Source organism: Condylostylus longicornis, unplaced genomic scaffold (genome assembly GCF_029603195.1).
Source record: "Condylostylus longicornis isolate FDR11 unplaced genomic scaffold, ASM2960319v2 ptg000100l, whole genome shotgun sequence".
NCBI classification, from domain to species: domain Eukaryota; kingdom Metazoa; phylum Arthropoda; class Insecta; order Diptera; family Dolichopodidae; genus Condylostylus; species Condylostylus longicornis.
Genome location: NW_026578068.1, coordinates 1765996 through 1780766, shown reverse-complemented (window position 1 = coordinate 1780766; position 14771 = coordinate 1765996). Strand labels below are relative to the sequence as shown.

Sequence of the window (14771 nt, the reverse complement as noted above, 5' to 3'; positions counted from 1 at the left end):
ATGTAGACCATACTATGACGCGGAACATTCAAAAGCTCGACCGACCTTAAGCTCGTTACTGGGATTCTTCCCGTAAGAAATTCGACACAATAAAAACAGAGCAACCACGTTACCCACCACAATTTGATGAGTGATAACTTTATTGGAAAACAACCTATCACAACTAAGTGACCTTAAGTTCAAAAGCTGAAGCCTACTTCCATAAGAAGGCAATCAAAATTTTCCCAACTATATGAAAAATTCATAACGCGAATAGCAAAATAGAGGAAATGCTTCTGCACATCTTCAATACGATCAATATCGACATTAGGATCAATATCAACAAACAGACTTCACGAAAGCAACATAAAGACATATCAACAACATGAATTCACTCTATTAACCATGAAATTGAAATATGATGGATTATACTTTGTATATAGAGTTCAATAATTATTATGAAGAATTTCAATAAATTTTAAGTCAGACATAGATTTCAGCTGATATACATTTTTTTCCAATAATTAAACCATTGAACCTTGATAAAAGATATCCGATTAAGAGAAATAGTTTATTAGTAAAATTGTAATCGCAATTATAATTAAATTCCCAAAAAAATTTGCCCACAACACGGGAAATTCTTTTATGTCATAATTTAGTGTAATAAAACACTGAACCAAAGTTAGCACTTAAGCTGGAATATTTAGATATGGAAAAAAAATAAAAACAAGGATTTTACTAACTCAAATAGAAATAATTTTGTAACGATTATCCTTTTTTAATAGTAAAACTGTTTTAAATCATAAATTTTTATTTTAATTTTTGTATAATTACATTAAATATTGTTAACAAATTAACTTAATTTTTTTTTTGTTGCGGATCCTAATCTGTGTTATTGTAGTATAATTATGAAATTAATTTCTGTGAAAAAAAAAAACTTTGTTGTAATTTAAATTTTTAAATGCAAGGCAATTTTAGTAATTAAATTTTGAAATATAGTAGGAATTATTATCACTAAACTATAAATTGAATTACGTCAACGCTTAACCTTCTGAACCAACTTAAAATTGGGAGTGCTTCATTGAACCGTTTTTACGAACATTCAAAATCTTTTCAGTTAACGACCTGTTTAATGCATATATTTTGAAGAAAAACTTTTCGAAATATTTTCCAAAAAAATTTCCTTCTGACCTCCATTAATTCATAAATTACACGTCTCTAACCTGTAAATTTTTTTACGAGAAATCTGAGTTGCTATTTTTGCCTTCTGATGAAAAACTCGAAAAATATTTATTAAAAAAACAATAAAAATTGAAAAGGAACTTTAAGTTTCATTCAATTTTAACACAAAATACGATGAAAGTAATATTTATATTACGATGCACATTAGCCTGATTGAGCCCTATGCACAAACATGGAAAAATCTTCAATTATTTATGGTATAAAGGTTAAATGTTCTGATTTTGAATTTTAAAATTTATTTTTTTATCCTTTAATAAAATTTGATGGAAAAATTTAAAAATTTTACTAAAATAAATATTATTTATTTACATTTTTTTTGTAATTATACCCTAAAGGTAAAAATGGAAATTATTCTGATCTGGCAAAAAATCCTGTTCCAAAAAATTTTTAGCGAACTATTTAATTAAACTCGAAATGAAATTAAAATATTTTCTGCTCAATGTATAGGTAATTGAAATATATGTATAGATATGTAAGTAAATTTTGGTTGTGACATTTTTTAATTAATTATTGGTTTTTAATTAAAACCAATAGTTTGTAAAGCAGCACTTTTTCAACAGAAATTTAAGAATGTACAACGAAAAAAAAAAAATTGTTCGTTTTCTTTTAAGAAGAATGTATTAACAACATTATTTAAATTTCGTTTATATTACCAAAATATTTCAAAATATTGTATACATTTAGGATTAGGCGAAAGAAAATTGAAAGAAGCGATAACATTATGGTTGAATTCAATATTTAAATGCATGAATTAAGATAAAAAACTGTATTTCTCGACTGCGGCGCTTACCGTTAGCTTTTCGCTTTCCATGAATGAAGGTGAAAAACATTTTTCTTCTAACGATATTAACGATTTATTAGTATTAAAAAGCTGCTGAAAATTTTAAAATGTTCATCGCCGTTATATCAATATTTTTACACTGACACAATTTTAATTTCAGTTGGTTATAACGGTAAAATCAGCTGGTTAATATGTAAGTCACTATATTATGTGTTAATGTATTCACGCATATACAAGTTTTGCACAAAACTTCCTAAATGAAAAATCTTTAGTGGAATTAAAAAAGTATAGAAACAAAAGCTTTCATTTTCATTCAAGTTTATTTTATTGACTTGTCATTTCTCAACAACTTTAAAGCAATTATTACTTTTATTTATTTTTTAGATATTTTGCTGTTCTTGCTCCTGTAATTTCCTTCCCATTTTGGACAAATTCTATTCAAATATTTTACTAATAATAAACGAAAAAGATGGAAAAGAACGCTATTAATTGAAAGATCCAAACTCTTTTATTTCCCTTCACAAAAATATTCTTCATTATCATTTTGAAAATTTTATATTGTGGCATCTTAACTTGGTCATATGTAAAGATTCTATTCTTAAAATCAGTTCTCTTATATTGAAAAACTGAAAATATTAAAAAAAAACACATTTTTATGCACTTCCACACAATAACAGACTATTTACATCTCTTCAATAAATTTATGTAAAAACCTATAAGTTTATTCAATCATTAGTTTAGCTATCAATTTTATTTTAAAAATCAAATTTTTTCAAACATTTAGAGCACAGAGAATCAAATACAAAAAATACGCAATATGTACATAAAATTTTAGGAGTATAAAATTAATAATAGAAACGTACCTAACAGAAATTAATAAAGTAATTTAACCCAGCGGGAAAGTGTTATACAAAGTATACAAAAAATTAAATATAATAATTTTTTTAACAAAGCTTTTTGTCACCCTCACTATACAAAAGATAAAATGGAAGATAAAATAAAAGTTATAAAGGTGCACTTATTGTTTAATTTTTACTAGAACAAAATTACATCCTATACAAGGACTGCTAATATTCAAGTAAAGGTAAATATATACTATTTATAATGGAATACAATATTATTAAAAGACAGTATTATAGTTATACGCTAAAATCCCCTGTACAACTTTCCTATGTTCGTTATTGTTATTCACAAAAGCAAATTCATTAGCTAAGCATTTTAATGTTATGCCCTTTTGTATATGCGTTAATGTGCAATTGCCATTTCTAACACAAATATTACCAATAAACTTTTATTTTTTTTTCGTTGTATTTTGTGGAAACATCTACATACTTTTAAATTTAAAAAAAATCTTAATTTAGTTGTTTTTTCGTATACATTTTAATCCAGAATTTTCCCAGTTTATTGTTTAAAATTAAAATGAGTACAACTGCACAACTTTACTTTAGTTTTTGTTTTAAGCTTCCTCTAGGAGGTTATAAATGTATAATACTAATATTAGAACTGTGAAAGGAATGAAAACGAAATGTTAATGATAGCTATACATTTGGAAAAATACGGGTGATTATTCTGTTTTACATAGCTACACAGATGTTTTTATAAATATCAAACTATTCTTACGGTGCATTTAATTGTTTAAAATTAATGATTAAAATGTATTTAAAAAAAAAATCTGCTAAATCAGCAACTGAACTGATTTCATTGAAATTTAATAGTTGAATTCCTCGTATTAAAACAATGAACATGTAAATTTTTTGGAAAGGTCAGGGCTCGAAAACTGATCTGCGGGTCGATTTTACATTTTTCACCATATCTACGGAACGAATTGATGGAATTTCTTGAAATTTGATATTTGAGTTCTGGTTGTTACCGGAACTAACTGGCGAGCATTTCAGGGAATTCGGGTAGCACAAAGTGAAACTCTACTAAGAGCCAAATTTACATTTTTCTGGGTATGTTAGCTAGAAGCTTACTAATGTCGTAAAAATTGGAAAGAAGTATTTAACAGACATTCTTATAATATTCTGTAACACTTTCATTTAACTAGACAATACACAATGCGGTCGGTTATGTGCTGACCACATCAGATTTTTTTTATAGAGTGCCCAAAGGGTAGTTAATTTTCGGAGTTCTTCAATATCCGTTGTAAATTTCATCCAGTTAAATTAATTCTTATAATTTAAATTCATCTCCATATGAGAATAAAGAAGCACAATACCCCATAGTAAAATCAACAGCTGTAAGTATTTATTTCAACTCTCGTTCAAAAAAATGTACAATTAACTTTTCGTTCGCTAATCATCACAATGTCTCTCACTTTAGCCGAATGTTATTTTGATATAACGAAAATTAAAATATTTTTTTATATTTCGTAATGTAATATTAAAAGCTACTATTTACCAAATTTTATATATTCAAAAATGCAACTGAAATTTTACTTTAAATTTGCCACAAATTCGAAATGCCATTATTAAAATCTCTTCAGCTTAAAAGGAACAGCAGCTACTTATAACATTTTATTTCTATTGTGATATTGAACTTCATAACCTTAATTCAAATCTTATTATATTTCATACTTATCAAAGGAGCAGTTCAATTAGCTGTAATAAGCCTTTAAAAAATATTTCAACTTTACTCGAAATTTACGTGAACCACAAATTTAAATTACAAAACACAAGAATCTTAAGCAGCTACGTTACCATTTCGGAAAAACAAAAATTAAAATCAATTTTTAATGCAGAAATACCCACATTACAAAATTAAAAGACTAATATTTTAAAATTTTATCGTATTCTCTATATTAATTATTGTATTATTAAATCTAATTATTCGCTATTATTAAAATTAACCTGATGTTCTATTAAAAATTAATTAAATTTCTGCATTTCACTTTTAATTATTACAATTTTAAATATCTTTATTGAAAAGTTCAATATGCAAAGCTTAACGTTATCAATAATTTTACTAATGAGAAGAATTTAATATTATGTACACAATACATAATTACATACTTATGACACTCGTATTATTCTTTATTTTTGATCTACACGTTCTACAGTTTTATAATGAAAATAATCTTAAGAGAATGCATAAGCATCATCTTAACACTTTTCTAAATAACACGAAGTGTTTTCTATATATACATTTCGAGTGTTATATAATAACAAACAAAGCATAAATGATTCGGAAATTATTTGAAGGGAAGCGGAAATAAACATAGGAAAAAGGTTTTATTTTGATTTCCGGCAAATTAAAACTTGCATTTTGAATCTTAAAATTTTAGGTTAATACACATATAATGTGTATAATATGTTCCATATATTTATGTATATAATAAATAGAATGTGTAATGTATACATAATAAATTTGGTATATAAAATATGGTATAGTAAAAGCAACTACTTAAGAATTGCAATCGTAGAATAAAATGTTGTTGAATAAATTTTGAAATTTTCTCTTTTAAAAATAAACTTGAACCATTTTGTTTTTTTTGGCACACTTAATTTTCATTTTCAGTACAAATATATAAAAGAACAGGAAATTTAAAATAATTTCAAAAATTTGAAGGTAATATTCTGAAAATTCCCTATATAATAATAATAATGTGAAACAATATTTAAGAAAGGAAATGATAATATAAATTTTAAAATATTTAAAGAAAGGTTATGAATGATTTTCGTATTTCCTGTTTTTTTTCCCATTTTTTTAGTAATTCCAAATTTATTTATTTATTTTGAAATTTTCTTCAAATGTGTAAAATAATTTATTAAATTGTTTTTAGAATGAAAAGTCAAACCATAATTATGACGCTATAGTAACACATTGTATAATAATAAAGGATTCTTGTCTATTATAGGTAAGAACCAAGAGGGTCTTCCGGAAGATATTTTATAAATCGTACATGGTCAGAACTGGTGCAGTTAATAAAATATAATATCAAGCACAAAGTTCTCCCCAAATCTATTGGTAATTGTTTCCAACGAGAGAATAAAGGATGTATGAAAACTCGATTAACGTTATATTTAATAGCAGGCAGGTTTGAATGGAATGTAATGAGAAAAACTCGAAGAAAAAGAAAACGAAACTGTGGTACAAACTGAGCATTAATTTTTAATGAATAAAATTCTCCATATAATACAAAATTATACATACATACATACATATAAATAGCAACAACCGCGGTTGCACAAATAATTTTGATGAAGACATGAAAAACTTTGCTAAAATTTTTTAAAATAATTTTGCCTATACCTTAATACCTAAAATCCAGTTATATAAAATGTATTTAAATCTTTGAGTATTATAAAGTTAATACTTAGTACTTATTCTTTAAAAAATATAATTATATTGGATTAGATGTAGATATGTACAAAATATATATATATAAATTTTTAAATATCATCATTAATCACTATGTAACCAGAAAAAATGTTGAAACAAAATCTTAAATTTTTATGTCTGCTTTACAAAATTAATTTAAGACATAACTGTAGTTATTCCTCAGTATAATAGGATATAATGTGAAGTATATATTTATAAAAACTTTTCGTGGCAAGGTTGTGAGTTTTTTTGCTTACCTTATACAATAATTAGAGATTATTAATAATTGAAAATAAAGAGAAGAGCAAAATTTGGAATTAGAACTTTGTTTTAATCTCCTCGCTCTCTCTTTCTCTCTTATTGTTATTTTATTGTTGTTACCATTGTATTAAAATTTCATTATTAATATATTTTGTCTCATTATTTATAATTGTCAGAAATTGGCTCAACAAAAATATAGTCAACAAAAACAAAGTCCTAATCGGCGTACGGAATAGCGTTGTGAGCTTTCAAAATTCAATTTAACTCCTAAATTAAGTTTAATTTTTAATAATTTTTTTTAATGAGGATTAAGAAACTTAACAAAATTAAATAAATTCCTTATCATAATAAACAAAAATCAGCAGCATAATTTCGTATCCAATTCAAATTGTTTCCTAGATTTAAATTAACCTTGAAAATTTTTATACTAAGCGGAAATGAACACCTTAACGATTCTAATACCCTGTACTGTAAAAAATGATCTTATAATTTTCTGCTTAACAGCTTACATTTTAATAAAGGAGAAAATTTTTGTTTTCCTTCAGAAATAATACAGTAAATATACAAACAAAACAATGTAGAAAACGTAAAAAATGTCAAGAATAAGAAAAGTATTAACTGATTTAAAAGAAAATATAATAAATATGAAAAAGAAAAGTAAGTATATATTGTAAGAAAATGCGAAAAGCATGTAAGGATAAAAAATTGTACATATACCTAGATATTGAAGAAAATTGATTTATTATGTTTTCCGTCAAAAAATAAGGCTCTAAATCTTTTTTTTTTTACATTTTTTTATGAAAATTTTCTAGTTAACAATACTGTTATAAATTTTTATGTTAAAAAAATTTTATATTAATCAGCATTTTGTAACTAACTAATTTCCAATTCAATTTGATTTATTTAGAAATTAATTATAATTTAAAATTAAAGACCTTGCCATTATAGGTTAATTAAATTTATGTAGAATAAAATTAGGAATTTAATTAATGGCTAATGAAAAAATTTGGGCTGCTCGAATTTTCTCATAATCAATCTTCTTCTTCTTCTTCTGCCCCTTCGTTTTCGAATGTTGGCGATCTTTATATCCATATTAGTTGATGTTATTGACAATTTCTTTATATCTCTCTCTGTCTCTAGAAAACTCCATTAAGGCTGACAAGTCCCTCAAACCGGTCCAGTTTCTAATGTTTCTCAACCATGAAATTTGTTTCCTTCCGATGCCTCTTTTTCCTTGTATTTTGCCCTGTATTATGAGTTGTAATAGATGGTATTTTGAGTTTCTCATAACATGTCCGAAGTATGCTGCTTTTCGGCGTTTAATGGTGGTAAGTAACTCACGTTCTTTGTTTATTCTTCTCAGCACTTCGGCATTGGACACCCTGTCTATCCAAGGAATTTTCAAAATTCTCCGGTACAGCCACATTTCAAAAGCTTCGATTTTATTCATTTCTGCTACTTTCAGAGTCCACGTTTCCATTCCATACAACAATACTGACCACACGTAACATTTAACGAATCTGACTTTTAGTGCGATGTTGATACCATGATTGGTAAGAACTTTTTTGTATCTGAAGAACATCGCCCTGGCAACTTCAATTCTACATCTTATCTCATCTGAAGAGTCCCAACTTTCATTAAGCCAGCATCCGAGGTATTTGAACTTAGTTACTCTTTCTACTGTTTTATTATCTGTAAAAAGCCTCGTATTGTTGATGTTGTTTTTCCTGCTTACAACCATATATTTAGTTTTATCGATGTTAATATGAAGACCGAACTGTTTACTATAGTGGTTAACTTTGTTCAATAAAGTTTGTAAATCTTCGATACTACCAGCTATTAAAGTGGTATCATCTGCATATCTGATGTTATTAATGTTGATGCCGTTAACTTTGATACCCTCTTCTACATCACTGGTTGCTTCTTTAAATATGTTCTCTGAGTAGACGTTGAAAAGTATAGGTGAGAGAATACAACCTTGCCTTACACCTCTAAGAATCTCGATTTCTCTTGTTGTTTCCGCTTCAATTTTGATTTCCGCTGTTTGTTTCCAATATAATCTTTGAATGCAGTTTATTTCTTTCTGGTCGATGTCCATATTTTGCAAAATTTCGATTAGTTTATCGTGTTGGACTCGGTCGAAGGCTTTTTCGTAGTCTATGAAGCAAATAAAAACATCTTTTTGCACATCTTTACAGTTTTCAACCAGAACTTTTGTACAAAATAAAGCTTCTCTTGTACCCATACCTGCTTTGAAACCAAATTGTGACTGCCCCATTGCTGCTTCACATTTTTTATATATCCTGTTTTGGATTATTTTTAGAAATATTTTTAATATGTGACTCATTAAGCTGATTAGCCTGTATTCTTTACACCGTTTTGCATTTATTTTCTTTGGTAAAGTAACAAAAGTCGATTTTAACCAATCCCTAGGGTATTCTCCAGTATCATATATTTGATTAAATAATTTTACAAATATTTGTAAATTGTCTTCGTTTATCAATTTTATTATTTCTGCTGGGATTTCGTCAGGACCTGTTGCCTTGTTTTCTTTGGCTGACTCGATAGCTTGTACAATTTCCCCTTTCGTGATTGGTTGACCAGTTAGATGTGGTGTTGCTGACTCAGTCAAAATCGATCTATTACTATCCGAGAAAAGATCTTTTATGTATTCTTCCCAGACCTGCTTCTTTTCTTCTATATCGAAAACAACTTTGTCTTCTTTATTTACCAAAATGGATGAAGTCTTTTTTCTATAAATACCGGATGCTTCTTTTAATTTCTTATGAAGGTTAAAATCGTCATGGACTTGTTGTAATCTTTCTATTTCCTGACACTGTTGATTAAGCCACTCTGTTTTTGCCCACCTAATTTTTCTTTGGATGGTTCCGTTTAATTGTTTGTACTTTACCGGATCTATATTTCTATATTTGCGCCTTTCGTTCATGAGTTCTATTATTTCTTCAGTCATCCATTTATTATTTGTGATATGTTGTTGGTTACCCAATTTGGCTTTAGCAACTTGATTTAAAACTACTTTCGTTTCTGTCCAGATATCGTTTGTGTTGTTTGTTTCTAAATTGATTTCGCTCAGCTTTTGATTTATTTCTGCAGTAACTATGTTTTTTGTTGAAATATCTTTCAATTTAGCTACATTCAGTTTTGTTCTTTGTGGTGTTCTTTGAATAACTGCAAGCTTGATTTTGATGTTGGCTAGTAAGAGATTATGGTCTGTCCTAACGTCAGCACCTGGATAAGTACTGACCCTCGAAACAAATGAACCGAATCTCCTATTAACTAGTATGAAATCAATTTGATTCCTGACAGTGCGTAGATCGTTATCTTGTGGCGATTTCCACGTATATAACCTTCTTGGCGGTAAACTAAACCATGTGTTGGCAATTTTCATTTTGTTTTCTTGACAAAACTGAATTAATCTGTCACCTCTTTCATTTCTGTCTCCTAAACCAAAATGACCGGTTACTCCTTCCACTTGAGTGGAGCCCACTTTGGCATTGAAGTCACCTAATACGATATTCAATTCTTGTGGTTTAGTGAGCTTCATTAATTCGTCGATGTCATGGTAAAACTCTTCAATAGCTTCATCACTTTTATCTGCTGTTGGTGCGTAAACTTGTATCAAGTTGATGTTAACAGGCTTTGCACTTAGTTTGACCAGCATTGTTCTATCGGAATGCGGAATAAATGTTGAGACACATTTCGCAGCATGGCCCTTGATAATCATGCCCACTCCGTTGCTGTGCTTCCTATTTTGATTACCAGAATAGAAAACCGTAGCGTCATCTTTTTTAAGCTCGCCGGCATCTGGCCACCGCATTTCACTTATACCGAGAATATTGATGTTTAATCTTGTCATTTCTAATATGGTATTATCAAGTTTTCCTGCCTCATATAAACTTTGAACGTTCCATGTACCAATGTTTAATTTGTTTTTCGTTTTACCTCCGGGGATTCTTAGCACCCTCGTTGCGCCGGAGACTGAGGGCCATTGATTCTCTTGATTATTCATAAAGATTTTCTTGGGAATGTTACTTCAGTGGTTTCCCGTTGCCTTCTGAAGCCCATGCCGTTGACAATTCAATTGTTCATCCGCCTTTAGAATTAAAAAATAACTCAGGGACAAGAGGTTGCCCCGCCAGCTAACACATTTATATAGCGAGCCGCTTGCTCCAAGACAGTCACCCGCTTGTAGCCGCCAGTTGCTGGACAGACGCTACTAAATTAAATATCTTCTTTGTTTTCCGATATTTAACCCACCAATCTCGTTTGTTGTCGACCCAAACTACTCCACTTGGATTGGTTACCAAATCTTCCGTAAGGGTTGCTCGACCTAACAGGGTGGACCTCGTGAAGGTGAGATTTGGTGTTGAGTAGTAGAGGCTAGGTTGATGTGACAGCTTCCCATCATCTTTATTCGCATACTACCCCGTTTCCAACCCCCATAATCAATCAATTAATTGGAATTCCAATTAACCATTTTGACCCGGATTTCGAACAGTGTAATAGCACATGTATATAAAATGAAGCGTCTGTGATGAAAAAAACTGCGTTAAAGTTTGGTAAATGGTATAGCAGAGAACCAAATACAATACCATTTTTAATTTTTAGGGATGTTTTGATTTTACTGGTACATATGTATACCAGTCGGGTTGAAAGGGTTAAAGTAAAAACATAATAAAGTAAATTTGTATCTACTGAACTAAATTTTAAAATTTTACCTACTAAATAATAGAAAATTAATTTCAGGATTTCTTAAAAATTATTCATAAAATTGTACAATTTCTTAAACTTTATGGTTACTCCCGAAACCTGTTTCATTAAAAATGCAAAATTTTCGTCATTTAAATTTGTATACTATGAAATTTTGGTCAATTTAATTTGCCCATATAAACTTTTTTTTTTTTCCTTCTTCACTCCTAGGAGGAGTATAGGGCTAGTGCATGATATCTATCATGCCCTAGTTTCTATAGTCATAGAGTAGTTAGGTAGGTGACTAGCCTACCGTAGAAGCCATATAAACTAGCCTACCGTAGCCCATATAAACTTAGCAAAAATTATTTAACTTCAATAGCTGTCTATGACAAACAAATACATTTAGTTAATATTCAAAGGCAGAAAAGTATAAATGGTGGGTTTGATATTTTTGTATTTAATAATCTTATATTTTAATTCAGTGTTCAATAAATTATTAAAGGAGTTTTATATTTCGTTCGTATACCGTTTCAAGGATTATAATATTTTGTTCATATGTCAAGCAAATGACGCTTGTATACCTATGAAAATATCGAAAATGTTATAAAATCTATTAAAAGAACCTATTTATTTGATTATTTTAATATCAAATAATCAAATTTTAAAATAAGAAAAAAATATTTTCAATTTTTTACAATAATCTTTTAGAATTACAAATAAATTGATTAAAAATATAAAAATGTCAAAAATTATTCTTAATAATTTATAAAGCAAATTGTCATACTTATTATAATATAATATACATGTATGTCTGTCTGTAAGTATGTACATTACACGCACTAAGATTCTCCCATTTTAAGAATAACATTTTTTTTTTGGTTAAAAATGAATGAAACAATTTTTCAAAATCTTATAGCTATTTTTGATCTCTCATCATAAATCAAAATATTTATATAATATAACATTAATGAGAAAATATTGATATCGACATTGTTTCAATTTTTGATTTGATTTCTCATCGTAATATTGGTATGTGGGTATAGCAGCAGTAAGACTGTGATAGAAAATGAAATTAAATTACTTTAGCTATATATTTTATGTACTCCTGTATAACAGTGTATCAATGTTATAAGAGTACCAAAAATTGATTTATTAAATGACTTTTTATTTATGAATGTTAAAATTCGATTGAAAAATTATTAATGAAAGAAATTTCGAATTTTGACATCAATTTTTTTTGTTTTTTGTAATTTTGTTCTCCCCTACGTTTATACAACATTTTGAGTCACTGACTGTATTACACTATAGAAACCGGCTAACGTGTATAATTATATAGATACTTTTGTTCTCATGCATTAAATAAATGTCAAAAATTTTTAATATAATATCAATCATATTAATGACCTGATATTTTATTAAAGGTTAAAATTATAGGTCAGTAAATTTTAGCTCACAAAAAAAAAAAAAAAAAATACTTTAAAAATGTAATCAATAAAAAATATTTTTAAATTAAAAATCAAAAAAGGTAGAAATCACACTGTGTTGTAAGGGTACACAAATCTATATTGTAAAATAATGTAGACGATAAAATTTTTAAATATACCACAATTTATTACATGGACATTGAATATTGCGAAAAAATATAAATTGATTTTGATTACTCCATCTATATAAATTTTGATACATAAAGTGTTATACCTATAATGTTATTGAAATTCAATAATTTTACGATATATGAGAAGTAATAAATTTTAAAAATTTTATTCAGCTTGTAATTTTTTTAAACTTTGAGTATTAATTTCTTATAAAAATTTTAGACTTATTATAGCAATCAATCTAAAGTTAATTACCTTAAGTGTAATTAAAATTTCTGTATAACAAAAATATTTAAGTAAAAGTACTTGAAAGCAACAGATTTTAAACATATTTCCTTAAAAAAAAACATATTTTAATCGTTTTTATTTTTCTGATCCGGTTTCACCTATTTATTAAGTGCTTTGACAATTTAGTCCGTCAATACTTTAATTCATATAAAAGTTCGAAATAATCAACTGAAATTTTTGTTATATTGCTAAGAAAATTATTTTTTTACAACAAACTTCTGCATCTTCTTCTCAAGTTCACCTCGTTTTTTCACGTTATTTCCCAAGGTACAGCTTATTTATAATCCTAAAAATTGTAAAATATGTCAGATTACTATAGGTATAGCAAAATTTCTATTGTCAACCAAATTTTTTTTTTTTGAAATAATATTTCTTTTAACTTTTAATAAAATAAGAAGGTTCTTATTGGAAATAAGTTAATTACTAATAACATTTCAATTAAAATTATCATTCATACAGTATAGACGTGTTCGCTTTTACTTTTAATTTTCTTTTCATTTAATTTATTTTGCTTTTTATTTTCGTGCTTTTCTTTTTGTTTTTTTGTGAATCATACTCGTTATTAATTTATAATAGTAATATTGTAACTGTAATCGCGTCTTGTAATAATTAAATTATACACTTATTAGTAATAATACAGTAACACCAGTCTAAGTGACACTTCATTTTTTTTTTCTTCAATATTTTATTAACGAGTTTTAATATAACGTAACAATGTCCTTTAAATGCAATATGGTTAATTGTACAGCTACTGACAGTAAAACTAAGTCGGTTGTCTGTAAAGGCTTTTGTCACCGGACTCTTCATGGTGCCTGCATTGGAGCTTCAAGGGATTTATATCACCATTCCTTGAAAGAGTTCTTCGTTTGCACTGATTGCCAACAAGTGCACTCTCTTTTAAGGGCAATGTACGACAACATTGATAAAAAAATTACATCGCTTCATGAAGAAAAAGACGGGATGATTCAAAAACTATCGTCTATAATACAACTGAATAGCGATAATTTTCTTGAGACGGCAAAAAATATTGAAAGTCTCTCGCAATCAGTTTTTGATGAGAAGCCGAAAAAGCAAAGTCCGATCCAGAATACGCACGCAGAACAATATCCGCGTCTGGAGAAAAGCATTTCCTCCTTATCTGACTTTATGGTATCAAAATGTGAGAAAATGATGGACTCAATTAACTGTCTCACCGAGAACCATTCTGTTATATCTAATAAATTAAAGTTACTCAGCACGAACCAGTCCAGTATATCAATGTCTATAAATGATATATATAACAAGATGGACCCGCAAACTACAAAGGAACCTGACTCTGCTGGTGTGCTTGAAGCTGTAATGAAACGACTGGATAGCATAGAAAGTAATCTATGTGACATAAGCAACTCGATTTCATTGAAATTCTGTAAACCACCTTCGCCAAAGAATAATGAAGCTACTCAAAAGGCAGTTGAGTCTCTTCAGGATGAGATCGAGGATTGCAAAAAAGTACCTTTTCAAAAATTATTAAGGAATTCCAATCATAACTCTATGATTGAAACGAGTGACCATAGCACAACCTACTTCGTAAAAGGAGCGCCAGTTTACGCTGA

General features: G+C 28.0%; 1 protein-coding gene across 1 annotated transcript; it reads right to left on the bottom strand.

Annotated features, from left to right (window-relative positions):
- Positions 1–7676: 7676 nt before the first annotated feature.
- On the bottom strand, positions 7677–10613 carry LOC129614059 (uncharacterized). Its single transcript, XM_055528445.1, has 2 exons — positions 9145–10613; positions 7677–8886 (listed from the first exon to the last, which is right to left on the bottom strand). Exons 1-2 carry the CDS (start codon positions 10611–10613, stop codon positions 7677–7679), a joined length of 2679 nt encoding a protein of 892 aa, XP_055384420.1.
- Between the last annotated feature and the right edge of the window lie 4158 nt (positions 10614–14771).